Below are 18,943 nucleotides of genomic sequence, written 5' to 3' on the forward strand. Positions count from 1 at the left end.
TCTCTATTTTAGACCTAGAAACAACTCAATTGTTAATTTCAGAACACTGAAAATGTCAACGAAATACTTTGTACGCTGTCCGCTTTTAATTGCTCTCTATGAGAAGTGATGCATTTTGTAGCATAAGTTACGATTTAGTGCTTTTTTAAATGCCAAAAAGTAAAAAAAACCTCTGTTTCTGTCCCCAGTTCGTCACTCATCCCTACAAAAAGGAGCATTTCAATTAAACAGAATAGATTTATTCAACACGGACGTGCTTTGCAAAATTGTGATAATTTTGAGCAATAGTTTGATGCATTGTTGAAGGATATCATCAGTATTTGGGAACACATTTTTTGCTGAACTCAAGTTATGGGTCTAAAAGGGTATTGTGGAGATAGTTATTGAACGAATGACGCAAATATGGCACCAGACGCTATTAGTGGGGTCTCATTTTGAATGTTACAAAAGACAAACATAAATTGGTATAAGTTTTAATCAAGAAAAAATTACGATGATATTTTTTGCCTGGAAACAGTTGCACCATTGTTTTCAACAGCCTCGATAATAGATTCTAAGGATATTCAGATAAGAAATATTTTAATTCTGCTCGATGAAAAATGACGAAATGAGATAACTTCAAACACTCATTGTTCAGGACACTTCACTGCTCACTCTTAATTGTATAAATTTCTCCTTCTTTTGTTCTCCATCAGGACAAATGCTTTCCGTGTGATGAAACAAATTTTTGAATTTGATAAAATAAATTTTTGTGTTAAAATAACGCAGAAAAGGTGTTGAACTCTGCCAAAAATACCTTTTGGAACAGATGGAAGAGGTCTTCTCCCGTTCAATTTCAGAGATATATATTTGAGCATTGGTTGGATGCATTGTTGAAGGATAACTAACATCAGTATTTGGGAACACATTTTTTGCTGAACTCAAGTTATGTGTCTAAAAGGGTATTGTGGAGATAGTTATTGAACGTATGACGCAAATATGGCTCCAGATGTCATTAGTGGGTTCTCATTTGAATGCTACAAAAGACAAACATAAATCGGAAAAATTTTTAATCAGAGAAAAATACGATGATATTTTTTGCCTGAAAACTGTTGCACCATAGTTTTCAACAGCCTTGATAATAAATTTTAATGATACTAAGATACGAAACATTTTTATTCTGCTCGAGAACATTTGATGAAATGAAATAACTTCAAACACATATTGTTCAGGACACTTCACTGCTCACTCTTAATTGTATAAATTTCTGCTTCTTTTGATCTCCATTACGACAAATGCATTTCGTATGATGAAACAACTTTTTGAATTTGATAAAACCAACTTTTGTGAAAAAACGACGCAGAAAAGGTGTTGAACTCTGCCAAAAATACCTTTTGGAACAGATGGAAGAGCTCTTCTCCCGTTCAATTTCAGAAATATGATACGAACAAAGAACTGTGTCAAGAGTACCAGACTAAATGTACTTAATTATGGATTAATCTCTTTTGTTAAATCAAACGTTAGTTCTGAAGACTTTGACAGGCCGCCTTCATCTTTTCAAATTATCTCACATCTCGTTCAGTGTGAAATGTTGTATGACTGCTTCAGAAACTAGTCGAACAAAAGTTTTGGTGATAATCATAATTAGCTTTAAGCTGCCTATTTCTTTTGCAACTTGAAGATCCATTAACACTGATTATAATGAAAACATCTGGATCAATTCAGAGCTGACCGCTGAAAATTTGTGTAAGGAAATATCTTATCGCAAGCTAAATTCAAAAAACTTTTTTTGTAGTACTCTACTAAAAGATGCCGGTTATTCTTTTAACTTTTAGAAAAACAAAAGAAATGTATTTCATTTTTTGCACTGAAGATGAACGAAAATATTGCTATACCAGTGGAAAACATTTGGATAAGTTTCACGTTTTTAGCACCTCTGAAGACAACTCGAGGGAATAATTAACACTTTCTGGAATATTATGGAAAAAAATTAACATTCAAATTAACAACCTGGAAACCGTTTTTAGAAGTCTTTGAACAGCAATAATAATAACTTCTGAGAGTGCGAGGGTTTGAATTTTTTCACTGTGATCCAAAAAATGAGAAAAAAAACAACAAAATGAGAATAAATTAGTTTTCTCTTTAAAACCTAGAAACCACTCACTTTTTAATTTGAGAACATTGAAAAATCAGCGAGAAACTTTGTACGCTGTCGCTTTTAATTGTTCTCGATGAGAGCATTTTGTAAGATAAAAAAAGGAGTGGTGCTTTTTTTAAAGGGAAAAAGTCGGAAAAAACTCGTTTTCTGCCCCCAGTTTTTTAATCAGCCTACAAAAAAGGAGCAAATAAACAGAATAGATTTACTCAACACGGACGTGCTTTGCAAAACTGTGATATTTTTGAGCATTAGTTTGATGCATATTGAAGGGATTACATCATTAATTGGGAAAGAGTTTTTAGCTGTTCTCAAAATATTGGTCTAAAAGGGTATTGTGGAGATAGTTATTGAACGAATGACCCAAATATGGCACCAGATGCTATTAGTGGGGTCTCATTTTGAATGTTACAAAAGTCAAACATAAATTGGTATAAATTTTAATCAGGAAAAAATTACGATGATATTTTTTGCCTGGAAACAGTTGCACCATAGTTTTCAACAGCCTTGATAATAGATTTTAAGGATACTCAGATAAGAAATTTTTTAATTCTGCTCGAGGAAAAATGACGAAATGAGATAACTTCAAACACTTATTGTTCAGGACACTTCACTGCTCAATCTTATTTGTATAAATTTCTGCTTCTTTTGTTCTCCATCAGGACAAATGCATTCCGTGTGATGAAACAAATTTTTGAATTTGATAAAATATTTTTTTGTGTTAAAACAACGCAGAAAAGGTGTTGAACTCTGCCAAAAATACCTTTTGAAACTGATGGAAGAGGTCTTCTCCCGTTCAATTTCAGAAATATGATACGAACAAAGAACTGTGTCAAGAGTACCAGACTAAAAGTACTTAATTATGGATTAACCTCTTTTGTTAAATCAAACGTTAGTTCTGAAGACTTTGACAGGCCGCCTTCATCTGTTCAAATTATCTCACATCTCGTTCAGTGTGAAATGTTGTATGACTGCTTCAGAAACTAGTCGAACAAAAGTTTTGGTGATAATCATAATTAGCTTTAAGCTGCCTATTTCTTTTGCAACTTGAAGATCCATTAACACTGATTATAATGAAAACATCTGGATCAATTCAGAGCTAACCGCTGAAAATTTGTGTAAAGAAATATCTTATCGCAAGCTAAAATCAAAAAACTTTTTTGTAGTACTCTACTAAAAGATGCCGTTTATTCTTTTAACTTTTAGAAAAACAAAAGAAATGTATTTCATTTTTTGCACTGAAGATGAACGAAAATATTGCTATACCAGTGGAAAACATTTGGATAAGTTTCACGTTCTTAGCACCTCTGAAGACAACTCTAGGGAATAATTAACACTTTCTGGTAAATTATGGAAAAAATTAAGATTCAAATTGACAACCTGGAAACCGTTATTGAAAACTTATGAACAGTGATCATAAAAGCTTCTAAGACTGCGTGGGGTAGAAACTTTTAAATGTGATCCAAAGTGAGCAAAACTTAAAAAAACGAAAAGATATGAATATAAACTAATTTTCTCTATTTTAGACCTAGAAACAACTCAATTGTTAATTTCAGAACACTGAAAATGTCAACGAAATACTTTGTACGCTGTCCGCTTTTAATTGCTCTCTATGAGAAGTGATGCATTTTGTAGGATAAGTTACGATTTAGTGCTTTTTTAAATGCCAAAAAGTAAAAAAAAACCTCTGTTTCTGTCCCCAGTTCGTCACTCATCCCTACAAAAAGGAGCATTTCAATTAAACAGAATAGATTTATTCAACACGGACGTGCTTTGCAAAATTGTGATAATTTTGAGCAATAGTTTGATGCATTGTTGAAGGATAACATCAGTATTTGGGAACACATTTTTTGCTGAACTCAAGTTATGGGTCTAAAAGGGTATTGTGGAGATAGTTATTGAACGTATGACGCAAATATGGCTCCAGATGTCATTAGTGGGTTCTCATTATGAATGCTACAAAAGACAAACATAAATCGGAAAAATTTTTAATCAGAGAAAAATACGATGATATTTTTTGCCTGAAAACTGTTGCACCATAGTTTTCAACAGCCTTGATAATAAAATTTAATGATACTAAGATACGAAACATTTTTATTCTGCTCGAGAACATTTGATGAAATGAAATAACTTCAAACACATATTGTTCAGGACACTTCACTGCTCACTCTTAATTGTATAAATTTCTGCTTCTTTTGATCTCCATTACGACAAATGCGTTTCGTATGATGAAACAAATTTTTGAATTTGATAAAACCAACTTTTGTGATAAAACGACGCAGAAAAGGTGTTGAACTCTGCCAAAAATACCTTTTGGAACAGATGGAAGAGCTCTTCTCCCGTTCAATTTCAAAAATATGATACGAACAAAGAACTGTGTCAAGAGTACCAGACTAAATGTACTTAATTATGGATTAATCTCTTTTGTTAAATCAAACGTTAGTTCTGAAGACTTTGACAGGCCGCCTTCATCTGTTCAAATTATCTCACATCTCGTTCAGTGTGAAATGTTGTATGACTGCTTCAGAAACTAGTCGATCAAAAGTTTTGGTGATAATCATAATTAGCTTTAAGCTGCCTAATGCTTTTGCAACCTGGGGATCCATTAACACTGATTATAATAAAAACAACTGGATGAATTCAGAGCTGACCGCTGAAACTTTGTGCAATGACATAACTTATTGCAACCTAAAATCAAAAAACTTTTTGTGTAGTACTCTACTAGAAGATGCCCGTAACTCTTTTTACTTTTAGAAAAACAAAAAAATATGTATTTGGTTTCTTGCACTGAAGATGGACGAAATATTGCCATACCAGAGGAAACGTATTGAATAAGTTTCAAGTTATTAGCACCTCTGAAGTCAACTCGAGGGAATAATTAACACTTTCTGGAATATTATGGAAAAAAATTAACATTGAAATTAACAACCTGGAAACCGTTATTAGAAGTCTTTGAACAGCAATAATAATAACTTCTGAGAGTGCGAGGGTTTGAATTTTTTCACTGTGATCCAAAAAATGAGAAAAAAACAACAAAATAAGAATAAATTAGTTTTCTCTTTAAAACCTAGAAACCACTCAATTTTTAATTTGAGAACATTGAAAAATTAGCGAGAAACTTTGTACGCTGTCGCTTTTAATTGTTCTCGATGAGAAGGGGTGCATTTTGTAAGATAAAAAATGGAGTGGTGCTTTTTTTAAAGGGAAAAAGTCGGAAAAAACTCGTTTTCTGCCCCCAGTTTTTTAATCACCCTACAAAAAAGGAGCAAATAAACAGAATAGATTTACTCAACACGGACGTGCTTTGCGAAACTGTAATATTTTTGAGCATTAGTTTGATGCATATTGAAGGGATTACATCCTTAATTGGGAAAAAGTTTTTAGCTGACCTCAAAATATTGGTCTAAAAGGTTATTGTGGAGATAGTTATCGAACGAAGGTTGTAAACATTGTACCAGTTGTCATTATTATAGGGTCTCAATTTGGTTGTTACAAAAGACAAACATAAATTCAAACAAATTTTCATCAAGAAAAAACTTACGACGATACTTTCTACATGGACTTACTTTCTACCGTTGCACCATATTTTGGAACAGCCTTGACAATAAATTTTAAGGATACTCAGATAAAAAACATTTCTACTCTACTCAAAAAAATGATGAAATGAATTAAATTTTAAAAGTTTAGTGTTCAAGACACTTCACTGCTCATTCTCAATGCTATGTTTTCTATCAGAACGAAATTATTTCGTTTGATGAAACAAACATTCATATTTTTTCAAAAAAAAGAGGAAAAGTCGAAACGAAGTAGACTTCTTGAATCTTGTACTTAATCTTAAACTCTTCATTTTGCAATTGGTCATTCATTATGAAATTATTACGCTGACAAACCTTTATTTTGAGCAAGCAATATTGCTTATTGATAAAGGCATTGTGCTCTACCCCATGTTTTGAGATTAGGCTTTATAGGCTTTAGCGTATAACTGTTCTAGTAAGGGACACTAAGTAACATATGCTCAAAATGGGATAAATTCATCGTTGATATCCGTGGTTGTGGAATTTAAGGGCAAGTGAGAAAGGCTGACAGACCGCTTACATCACTAATATTCGCGCTAAGGTATATCGTTTCCGCGCTTTGAACGTCACTAAAATCCGCATTTCTTGTTCTTTTTGTATTTCGTATACGAATTGCTCTTTTCCGCATCATTAATGTCTTTTTTATCAGCGTCCTTATTAATCGCAACTTTTTTGTCATTTTTATCCGCGGCTTTTAGATACAAATTAGCTGATTTTTAATTGCTTTTATTTGCTTCAAACTTGCTTTTTAATTGCTTTTAATTGCTTCAAGTTTTCATTTCTGACAGAGAAAAGAAAACTAACGTCCCTAAGTGAAGCAAAACGATCGCACCTAAAAGAAAGGATAGATTCTAAATTCGAAAACTGATGAAAGAACTCTATTATTGACAAAACAAATTCAAATATCTGATGAATATCGACTGATAAACTATGAAATCCTTTTGGGTAAAAGGGTCCCTCAGCTGAAAACATTTTGTTAAGTTAATAACAGTTGAAATTGAGGATGTTTTTCGTTTGTGCTCCCCCAAGCTTAGTGGGTGTATATTATTTTCACCCCTCAGACGCACGTGCCCAATTTTTTTCCTTGTTTTACTATGTAATAGCACGTGTTCTGTAACGGGGGGAAGGCTTAACGTACTGGGGCGCAAAAGATGCGAAATAAATTATACCCACATGTTTTGGCGGTTGTTAGCTGAATCTGAGAAAGGCCATTAAAATGTTACAACTATGTAACAAAATATTAGTCATGCTGTTCAGGATAACTAAAGTCGAGGGACTCTTTAGTCAAATTGATCAATGATGGATCAAAATTGATTAATATATAAGGATAAAAACTAATGTTATTAGAGTTATCTAATCAAGGTAAATTGGAAGAAAAGTATACAATAGTGTGAACAGTGAACAGATGACATACTTATTCCGATGATCTGCTCCTTTTTTGTATCAAAATGCTTTGAATTCAGAAAAAAAACACATTCAAAACGTAATCACTAAGTTGAATCTGTTTCTCATATGATCCCCGGGGGTTGTGCAAACACTCCTGCTGGTCATCAATAGTCACGTGATGTCAATGTAGTACACTGATTGATAGAACTCTTAATTGGTGAATGCTTATTAGAAATTTAAGCGGATCAAATACACTGAGTAAATCATCACTGAGTACTTTTTCTTGAAAAAGTCAAATGGTTAATTTAATCTATAAAATCATTGGCAACGAGCGTTTTTAATAAATTATTCAGAATTCTAATTTCATCTACAAAAAATACAGTACAATTTTTTTTAAAAATGCTCAGAAGACTAATTATAGCTTTAAAGTAAAACGGCAGCGAAAGAATTTTATTAAAATAATCAAAAGGTTTACTTTATCTATAAGAAACTGGCACTGAAGGATTTTTTTAAGAATAATCTGAAGCTAATTATAATAAAATCTTGTTTGTGATGCCTCAATTGATGTTTGACGCCATTGAAATTATCGCCATTGAGTTCAAATTCACTGTCAGTCGAGCTAAAGGAAAGTAATTATAGCGGTGTGTTATTTGCAGCTCTTTCTTCAACCTTTTGATTTAAATTTGAAAATTGTGGACAAGGTTTTTCAAATTTCTGACATTGATTTTTTAATTTATATTGTAATCAATTGCCGCAAATGAATCTTTCTATTCAGAACAAACTATAAATTTGTAAGCAGGCTCAAAAATGCGGACATTGATCGCAATACCCCTGCTCAAAATTTGATGAGGACTTTGATGACATAAAAAGATGAAATTTTTAGATCAGTGAAGGAATTTTGTATCAATTTTCCGCAATTTTCAATCGAATTTTCATATTTCTTCCACGCAAGAAGTTGTGGCAAAACCTAATCACTCATGGTTGTACACGCGGACAAGACTGATTTTAAGGATTGGCGACTTAATAATAACTGTGCAGAGAAACAGCAATAAATGCAAAAAAGTCTCTGATTTCTGACGTGCTTTAGAAGTTTGACGTGATAATTTTGAGCATTATATGACGCATCGTTCCAGGATGACATCAAATATTGAGAATAAAATTTTTCCTGATATCTGCTGTTCCAATATAATGGCCTCAAAGCATTGGTGCAGAGGTGCATCTCGATACTTTAAAAAAGGAAAAATTTGGTCTCCGGTTATTGCTGGTCAAAGTAAAGTTCTTGATGTTAAAAAAACAGTTATCAATTTGAATACAAATAAATTGCCTCAATTCGAAAAAAAATCAAGCATTTTCATTTGGGATTTGCATTGCATTAATCAAGTCGGTTGTATAACGTGATACCAATTAAATCTAATAATCAGCAAAAAACAAACAGCGTTCACTAGAAAACCAACTTTATAATATTGTTTCGTAATCCATCGTTCATTTGGTTTTGGGATCAGAAAGTTTTTTATACCGCTAATTAATAATACTAAATTATCTTTAAACACAAATCTTTAGCAAGAAATTTTTCAAAGGTAGTCAGTCGGAAACTGTAATAAATTTTGCACCAAAAGTTCAAAACAATTTGATCTCTTCAGTTTTTTATTTTACTAAACTGAATGATTTTGAGTAGTTGGAAATTTTTGCCCCACCTAGAAATATCAAGACCTGCCATTAAAAGTGTCTGAAAGTTTCGGAGCAAAACAGTGAGAAAACCAGAGTTTGGTGTTGAAGTGGATGATTGCAGAACCATTGAGATCACGTGACGTTTTAAAGTACGTAGTAGATTATGGCATTTTTAGATTGGCTAGTCTTCATAGTTTAGGGTTTAAAAACAAAATGGACAAAGTAAGTCCATCTTAGAAAGGCTGTTCCAACTGCCATTTGAAATGTCGAGTGTCTACAAGTGAAAGGTTCGATCCCGGGTCGAGATGTCAGCGCCGTTTGAGCGCATTATTTTGTAAGAAATGCGCTGAATGCGCTAAAATTATGTAGGAAATGAGTTAAACTCGCTGAATTGAGCTGAAAAAAATCTTAAACTTCACGCTGAATTTCACTGAAACTTGAAAATTTGTTGGAAATGCATTCTCATTTCAGCGCATTTCTTATATTTATTTATGGGATTTAAAGGTTTTAAGAAACCATTCAAATTTTTCTTAAAACAACGATTAACTTTCTCTAAAAAATGCGCTGAAAAACGCTGAAAAGCGATGAGAATATTTAAGAATTGCGCTGAAGTTTCAGCGCATATAATATCCGCGCAGTTCTTCCTAATTTGTTTATTAATACAAAATAAAATTATTTGAGAAGAATTTCAGGAATCAGTGCCGCAGTGGATTAAGTGATGCCTACGGCACCTGACGGAGAGCAAGATTCTCGTCTCAGTCAGCGCTATTTTTTGAAAACTCATTGGTTTCCAGCGCGTTTTTTCAAAGTTTCAGCGCATTTCAGCGCAAAATTATGATAAGTTTTTGCACTGAAGTATTTGAAAAATCAGCGCAATTCAGCGTTTTTCTTATACATTTTTGGAGTTTTTTGACCCGGGATATGATTATTAGGTGGCATCCACTCAAATTATTGGCTTTGATCACTCAAGATAGCTTCTCTATAAAACGCTAGTAAAGAATTGTAGCAGCTGTATGTATAAAACTCAAAATTTTTTTGCTTAACTGTAGAAAAAAAAACATGAAAAATTAAACATCAAAATTGTTTTAAAACAAACTGTAGAAACAAACCTTAAATTTTCTCAAGTCAAAATTTAAAAAACTTGAGTTCTGAGGTTTTTTAGTATAAATTTTGTGACTATTTCCTTCCTCCCTTTTAATTTCGGGGTGGGGACCTGCAGTGCCCGATTCACTCACACAAAGTATAGAACAGCTGATATACCACTGTAACAACCATTCAAGGACAATTTTCCACAAATAAACAAAATACAAAAAAATAAATATAAAACAAATAAAATGTCAAAAACTTATGCCAATCAAACCGAAAAACTGATATATTCCAGCATAATTTTAAGTTTCTTTACTCCTCATTTTTCATTTCGGGCTCCTCATTCTTCATTTTTCATTTTTCATGTTATATATATATATATATATATATATATATATATATATATATATATATGTATGTATATTCATGTGATTGCTGTCTAAACAAACATTTGCATATTAATAGAATAACTTGCTCTTTTAAAGATTTTGAAGGTCTCTAGCAGGCTCATATTGAGCCAAATTTTGCAGCTGGACTTGCAAATACAATTATGCGGCGCAAAAAAATATAGGAGCTTTCATAAATCAAACTTTGGTTAATAAGAAATTTTGTAATTGTTTACCACAGCATTATTCTCTTGGCTCTATATTTAATATTCGGGACCGGAACAATCATCTCAAAAAAGAATCGCAAAATACTCCGTGTATACTTTTGTGAGTGTTTCATCAGTGCCCACAACGACGTCTCTTCTGTTGTGATTGAGACATTATTAACTATTTTTACTTTTTAATTGACCGTATTTGCGAAAGTATTCTACTTCAAAAGAAACTGCTAGCTATTTTTTGGTTTTTTATTTTGTGTTTTCATGTTTTTTCTGGATATTGCAAACCTTAATGGTGAGAGGTGGATTATATTTTCTACCACGCCATTAAGTTTCTGATATTCTAAACGATTTGATGAAAATCAACAAGTGGAATTTTGTTGAAATCATGAGTAACTGAAAATGTTGAAGTAACTGCAACCAGGGGTGTAATTAGCTTAAACGATTTAATGCTTGTCTGGCAATCAAAAAAAGCTATCAGAAAAACCTGTTTATTGTGAAGAAACACTGCATTGAAACATGATAAAGTTTATCGACCCTGATAGGTTTTCCTTTTTCTGAAGTCATTACTTGGCCGAGAAATTCTTTTGTTGTCAATAATTTGTCTTGAAGTGCTTTATCGGTCAATACACTGTCTAGGTTGACCCCTCGCCAAAGTCAATACAAAGTCTTTTCATAGCCGATTTTGGTCGAGCACGGTCTTTTCATGGAGAATTTTGGCCGAGGAAATAGTATAATTTTTTGACACACCATGTGTCAGAGCTGAAGCTGCTATTTACTATTGAATTATTCTAGCTGGCGCTGAAAAGCTTTAGGGCCCAATTTGGGGTAGCAAATTTTTTACATCAGTTTATTAAAAAAAACCGTTACACAACCAATTTAATAATTGAATTAAACAATGCCATGCCTCAATACAACGAGATCTGACATTCAAAAGAGTACGAGTAAAAAACAACAACAGCAAAAAAAGCAAAAACAGAAATTTCACGGCAAAAACTCAATATCTTAATTTAAAAGCACTTAGTAACAACGCCAAAACGTAATCGGATAAAACCATAACTACACAAATTTACTTTTTTCTAACTACACATCAGATGGGATTTTTCCTTAATGAGACTAGGTAACAGGTCGACAAATTTTTTACATCAGTTTATTTTTACCCTGGGAACACTGATTCTGACTGTAGGGGAGTTTGAGTTCTGCGAGAAGTACAAGGACGAGGAGGCTTGTGAAGCAATATGTGGGAGTGAGTCATCTTTATTCTGCAGTGAGGCATACGAGGAGACTCAGAAGTTGCAACAGAAGATTGAGAAGCTCAAGGACTTGACTGCAAAGCATGACAAAGTAGCCCTAGAAGCAGTCAGGTACATAGCACACACCTGTTTAATTCATAAAAATATTAGCATCAAACATTACTCTTAAATAGCAACTTAAATACAGCTCATATAATACATCTTGCCTAATTCGCCACAAAATCCTAGAATTCTATTCGATATTATGTTTCTTTAAAAGATAAGAGAAATAATCAAAATGAGAAGAATTTGATCAGACTTTCAGAAGTTATTCACGGGCTGATTTAACAAAGCTAAAAAACTTAAAATTATGTTAAGATTTGCGGTGAATGAGCCGAATGTCCCGTTTCTATGCCTAGTTTTGCATTTTTGTATAATTTGCATAATTTTCTTTTGCATAGTTTTGCGTTCTTAAGCGTAGATGTTACATAACTTTGGCTCTTGAAACGTAGATCTTGCGAAATCTTTGGCCTTTCTAAGCGTTGATGTTGCATAAATTAAACGTACGTTTCAAAGTTTTAGAGCAAAGTTTTAACGTTGATCTTACAAAACTGAGAACTTAAGTTAGAGCCCAGCTTACTTTATCTAAAGGTTTAAATCTTTGGTTTGATCTCGCATAAAATAACGTTTAACATAGCGTTGATCTTACAAATATTCAATACTTAATAGTAGCCGTTAGTGAACTTTTTGGTTCCATTTGTTGAGTTTACAAAATTCAAAACTTCATTTCTCAAAAGTTCATTTTACAAACTGTAAAGATCTTTTAAGTATTAAATTTGTGTGACGAATATGAATTGAAAAATAATAAAGTCTTCTTGACAGAGCTAATCCTCTCACCAGCACAATAAACGAAAACAGTGAAACTTTTTAAGTAAACTTACTTAAAAAAGTAAACTTTGAAACTTTCGTCAAATGAATTCATTGTGGTACCGGTTTTAGAGTCCAAAAATGATTGCTTGTGAAAATCATTTTGGTGCACTGTTCCCTCAATTATCGGGGTGAAAATAAATCACAAATTTTTTTAAATTCTTTTTTTTAGATTGTACGTAAAAGTATGAGTCGGCTAGAAGATTTGGCCCAGCTTTGATAGAAAAAAAAACTATTTCCCAATTTTCGTGTTTTAATTTGCAAATATTTAAAAAACGAAAACATATATCTCTTGTTTTCCTGCAAATCTAGGGGTTGATCCTACAAAGCCCGTTGTTCCAAAAAATATTAATAACTTTTGCACAATTTGTGTTGACTGAAAATGCGAGACAAGTTCCGACCAGCTCAGGGATTAAATTTAAAATTATATGAAGCAATTTTTTTTATCCAATAAGCATGCGGTATCGAGCCAATGCTAAAAATTTGGGTACTAATTATAGCGTAAGGGTTAAGTTACAGAAGTTTTGTAATTTTACAATATTAGGTTTTCTTCAAAAATTGGTCTTTCTCTTTCTTAATTCAAAAAGAATTACTGTAAATTGTCCATTGAATCGATGAGTCTAGGAAAACTGTATAGTTGTCACGCAGACATTCTGTTCTTGAGGCAAGACAAATCACATCTCTAAAAATTTTTTGTACATCTAAACTTTTGACATTCATTTAGACACAATTTTTGACAAATAAAGAAAAGAAATTAATTATAAGGCAATTATTTTCGAAAGTTCATTCATGATATCAAATATAAAAAGAATAAGCTGAGAAATAGGAGTGTCAAAACTAAAAAGTGACATATCAGAGTTTGTTTATCTTTTCAATTCCCTTATCTATTTTTTATATTTCATTCTATTGGAAAAATCTGTAGAACTATATTAAAGTAAGTACTAAAAATTAGTACATTGAAGGGAGGAGGAGCCCATGAAAGATAAAAGTCCGTAAGAAGTCAGTTTCGTAAAAAACTAAGTAAAGAAAAAATAAGAAAAAAAATTTACAAAAAAAGAATGTAAATTTTTGCTTGATTATCTGTGAAAAAAGTCTTCTGTGACATCTACGTCTAATCATCTTCATTCAAGCTTAGAATTTTTCAAAAACTATTTTATTTAAGAGAAATCATGTTTAAAAAAATTATGTTCCAATTTTTGTATATTGCTAGAGCTGTTTGGAGTGCTACACCATCAAAACGTTTCATTTGATCTTTAACTTTCATCTGAAAAAGACTTCATCTGTTACCTAAATTTTTCCGAAAAATGGTGATTTTTATTCAATTCTGACAAATAGTTCTTGTTCTGTAATTTTTTTTTCACAAAACCGTCATTTTAAAAATCCATTCTTTAAAAACTTGAAGTGTGTTGAGTCATTCTTGAAAGGCATTTGGGCAGAGTTCCTTTTTCAAAAGCGTCATTTCAAAAATAACTGGTATTTGAAGTTGTTTTGTTTTTGTAAAATTGTTTTCCAAAAATGCGGTTCTGAAAAACAGTTTTACGAGTAACAATTAAGTTTTGCTCTTCCGAAACATAAATTTTAGGATTATCTAGTGCTGAAAAAGAAGTTCGTTGGCATTACGAATAAGGAAAGAACTTTGCAGTAAAACCATTATTGCCTGGTAACAATTAATCCCATTCCAGCATACCTACTCTGTATCTTTGATTGTCGCTTGGATAGAACGAACCTTGCTATGTTATGTCTTCCAGGTCATACTTATATCCAATTACTCCGTTAAAAACATCCTATAATGACGAATTGAAACGTTAAAATGCAGAACCTGAATACCAAACAAGTTTCACTTTTTCGCTCGCTGAAAACATCTTCAGAAAATGACAAATGAAGTTTCTGTGAATATCCACATCATTAACTCAGAACTAAAGCACGCAAATTGAAAAATTTTTTGCAAAATATTGATAAAAATAAATTTATAATACAATTGGCTGAAGAAAATCAAAAACTATATGGTTCTATTTGTTGTTTGTGTGTGTAGACTGTACTTCATTATATGATGAACAAAAATTCCGTTTATTCAAGTGGAATGATTTCCACTTGAGAAGTTAATGTAGTTTGACAGGTCTAATGTTCTCGCTCGCAACAATTTCACATGTCTGTCGTACACAATTTTTATAATACTTGACTAATGAGTGAACGGGAGAAAAAAAGCGGTGTTTGAAAAGTATTCATAACCATAGGTATACTTTTCCTCATTGTTTTCTACTTCTGTCCTGCTCCCAATATACTAATTGTTCCGACCCCACTTGTGGGGGGAGTAACTATATACTCAACTGGGTTTTTTTTTGTTCAGTCAATTTTTACTGATCGATATATTCGTCGTAAAGAGTTGTGATTGGTATCATTAAAAAGCTCGTCAGCGCAGAATTCGAAATTAAAAAGATTTTTTTGAATTTCGTATTTTCCGAGGAGTTATCGAGGTTTAAATTTTGTGTGAGCACGCGATATTTGCATGATTTTGTTCAGTTTTAGTGTAATTTTAGTTTAAATTTAGATCTTTTCTATTAAAAAATATAAATTCAAAATTATAGTTCAGGCTACAATATGCAACAATTTTGTGTTACTAATAAACGAAAGACGATAAAAAGACTAGTTCTGGTCTGATAACAAAGTTTACTATTAAAAAAATTCGAATTCAATTCAAGTGCTGTTTCTTTTAGAACACTTTTCCCATCTTTTTTGTTTTTTTGGTCCCTCTGAGACTATTCACTTTTCATATCGAGGTTCAGTTAATCACCAAAGTCATTTACAGTCAAATTATGCCCAATGATAAAAAATCGTTTTCAAGGAACCGCTCATGTTTTTTTTTTCTTCGAACCTGAGTTTTCGTAATTTTAATTGAAATTTTGACTCTCATTTATAGATTTTACAAAATTTTTGGAATCCTATGGCATAGACTCATTGACTGAAAGTGCAATAGTTTCGTAATGAGCATTAAGTGAACCTATCCAGTGCTTTAAATGGACAACTAATAACTGTTCAGTCTTTGAAAATAAACTTTCGGATTTTTTTTTCAACATTAGCCAATCATAAACTTATCTTCATGATTTGTAAGTCAGTCTCAATAATTACAGTACCCCCTTCTTTCCTAATGCAACCAAAAATATTCTCGTTAGCAGTATTATCTTCTAACTATTGGTCATTTCATTCCAATGCCACAAGATTTCACAAAATTTTTTCCAAAATTTTGGATGTTTTAATATCATTGGTTCTTTTTGAATTCTTTTCACATTATTTTATTAATGATTTTTCTAACTGGCTTAGTAAGATCGTTCATTGGATCATAGATAAACTTTTCGGAGAAAAACTTATGGTTTAATTGGCTTCGAAACTTTCCTCTCGCACTTTTCTACTGATTTTTTGGTTTTTACACATATAGTTTGTTGTTTTTGTAGTCATAAGACTTATTGGGATATCTTATTGGCTAGGTATGCTTGACAAACATCTTTTTCTTCTCATCGAGGCGTAACTGAGCGTATTTATTGACATCCGTTGAAGGCTATTGAATTTAATGGCTGTCAATACTTTAAAAAAATTTTTCCGAAAAATTTTTGAACATTAACCAATCGTAAACTTATTTTCCTGAACTGTATGTCAGTCTCAGTAATGTCAGGTCTTTTTCGTCAGCAAAAATTTGTCTATTTAGCGGTTTTTTTCGAACTATTGGTTTTATGACTTCCATGCACGAGTTTTCATATTTTTTTAAAATTGTTGTGTATGTTTTTCTCGTAATCCTGGTTCATTTTGAAATCTTATCACATTATCTTAAAACTGATAGCTTCTGTTGGCTTAGAGTAGACTCTCAGTGGATCATAGATAATGTATTCAGAGACAAGTTTATGGTTTAAATGGCCCCGTCACTTTCTTCTCGCACTTTTCTCTTGAGCTTTTGGATTTTGTCATTATTTGTTGTTGTTTTCATAGTCAGTGATTAGTTGTAATGTCCTATTTATGACTTTTGGATAACAAACATTGTTTTTGTCCCATCGAGGCATAGTCTAGCGTATTTATTGGCTTCCGTTGAAATCTTTTCAATATAATGGCGTTGATAATACGGGTTTTCTCAAAAATGTCCTGGTTTTAATGTCTTTGTTGATTTTTTTGAAGTCATTTTGTTAAAAAAGAATAATCTCATTGCTGCTAAAAAATAATTGAAATTGGAATTTTTTTTACTGAAATTTCTAGTTTTTTAAGGGATTTTCACTCGACACATTGCTCGCTCAATTTTTTTTATAATTTCCTGTTTTTGCCTGTTTTTTTTTCTTTATGTAGCCGTAAAACGCTGAACTATCTCCTGAGCTTGTAATTAAACAATGAATGAATTGTGTTACTCGAAGCAGTCAGTTTATAGCGAATAGTCATAAAATTCTTGTTATTATACGTTTACGAAATTTTTTATGGTTTTTGTTGTTTTCGACACTTTGTAATTTATTCTCATCATCGAGAAGTCCCACAGAATTCCTTGTATTTTAAAAATTAACATTTCTATTAGTATTGTAACGTAATTGTTGTTTTGTTTGTAGGACAATATGCGTTTTTTTGAAAAAAGTTCTGTGAGTGGTCAATTTGTTTCTTTTTTTTTCCTTTAGCACAATCGCGTAATAACAGATCCCAATGGTTTTCAAATGTGGCCCAAATGAACTTATTTTTTCCAGTATATTTTTAGCTGAATTAGTTTGAATAAAAACTGAAATAAAAATACATATTACTCACATAATAGCTAATGATTTTAAAGGCTTCGATAGTTTTGTGTTTTTGCAAAATGTTTGTAATTTTTCGAGTTTTTCTGTATTTTTAGTCCGTTTCCATGGCTTGGTCTAATCAAAGACAGGTCTCATTGCTTTCATAATGACCTTTACTAATTTTTTTTTTGAATTATTTTGTTATAAGCTAATGATTTTTAAGACTCTTGAACTTATTTGGTTTAAAAAATGTTGATCAACTTTTAAATGTTGCCTCGTTATTTCTTCTCTTTGTCAACTTGTTACCTAGTCTCATTATGGAAAAAATTCATCTGCTGCATAGTTAGGAAATAGTAACTTTATGTAGTTAGGGTTTTATCTGATTGCATTTTGACGTTGTTACTAGGTGCTTTCAAGTTTAGATATTGAGTTTTAGCCTCGAAATTTTTGTTTTTGCTTATTTTGTTGTTTGTTTTTTTTCTCGGAGTCTTTTTAATGACAGAACTCGTGAGGGTTGTAACGGGTCATGGCATTATGTGAATTCAATAAGTAGCTAGGTTTTGTAACAATGTTTATATTTCAAACATCAGTTTTTGTTATCTCTTCATTTGGTTTTGACAATTAAGTCAAAAATGTAGATGAGCTCGGGTCGGAACACCATGTGCGAACGCACATTAACGAGCCTCCCTGTTTAAGATTTAAAAATGAGTTTTCAACTACGGACCTCGTTCGTACTATCATTTTAAACCCGGGCTTTTGCAATTGTTCAATGTTAAAGGCTCACCTTGATGTGGTTATACTGGATCTCTGTTTAGAGAACACGGCTGGGCTAAGATATTTCTACTGACATGCAGACTTAAGTACGAGCACAAAGATGCAAAAGGAATCCTGATTGACAGCATCACTACAGACCCATTAGACTACAATGCACAAGAGCCATGGCTCTTCAATAACGTCAAAGTCGTTTTCTCCCTCAATCAAAAGAAAGTGGACAAAGATGACGAGAAGTACGTGATCAAAGATGCGAGAGTTGTGGTGTCCAAGCCTTCCAACTTGCTCAATGTTTATGATCCCAATTCGGTCCAGCCATTCGCATCTGCAGTTGTTGATGAACTGAACCGAAAGTACCAGGAAGTTCACTTCTGAAAACAACATTGATTTAGGAAATTTTTTGTTCAAGTACATTTATAGTCAATTGTATTACATTAACAAAAATTCAGATTGTGACTTTCGATTGGTCAATTCAGGAAGTTCTCTCAGGTTTTTCTCTCAAGAGGGATGGATGGATATGTTCAAATTGTTTTTCGGACTATTGACTAATAAGCAAGCTTATACCATAATAGCTAGTTTCTGAGCTTATTTAGCAATAGAGTGCCTACGAAAAGCATTTTAAATAGTTTTGAAAAAGGCTTTTCTCTTTTCCAAGTTTCAATTGATGTTCAGAACGCCGTAAGATCCCAAAAGTTTAGATGGAATAGAGCTTGAACTACTTTTTTAAACCGCGGCATAAATGAATTGATTTGAGGAGCTAGAGTTGAAGCCAAACTCAACATTATCAGAAAAGCATAAATATTTGCAAAGCAGGTGGCAAATGCCGT

General features: G+C 32.3%; 1 protein-coding gene across 1 annotated transcript in view; it reads left to right on the forward strand.

Moving 5' to 3' along the window:
* The window catches only part of LOC142346272 (uncharacterized), an 87,035-nt gene extending 68,431 nt beyond the window's left edge, over positions 1–18,604 (forward strand). The window contains exons 7-8 of the mRNA XM_075398786.1: positions 11,637–11,814; positions 18,161–18,604. Coding sequence (XP_075254901.1) covers positions 11,637–11,814; positions 18,161–18,491 — 509 coding nt within the window. The 3' untranslated portion in view covers positions 18,492–18,604. The remainder of the gene's footprint in view (positions 1–11,636; positions 11,815–18,160) is intronic.
* The last annotated feature ends 339 nt before the right edge of the window (positions 18,605–18,943 follow it).

This window comes from Convolutriloba macropyga, chromosome 9, assembly GCF_964194025.1.
Source record: "Convolutriloba macropyga chromosome 9, txConMacr16.3, whole genome shotgun sequence".
Classification (NCBI taxonomy): domain Eukaryota; kingdom Metazoa; phylum Xenacoelomorpha; order Acoela; family Convolutidae; genus Convolutriloba; species Convolutriloba macropyga.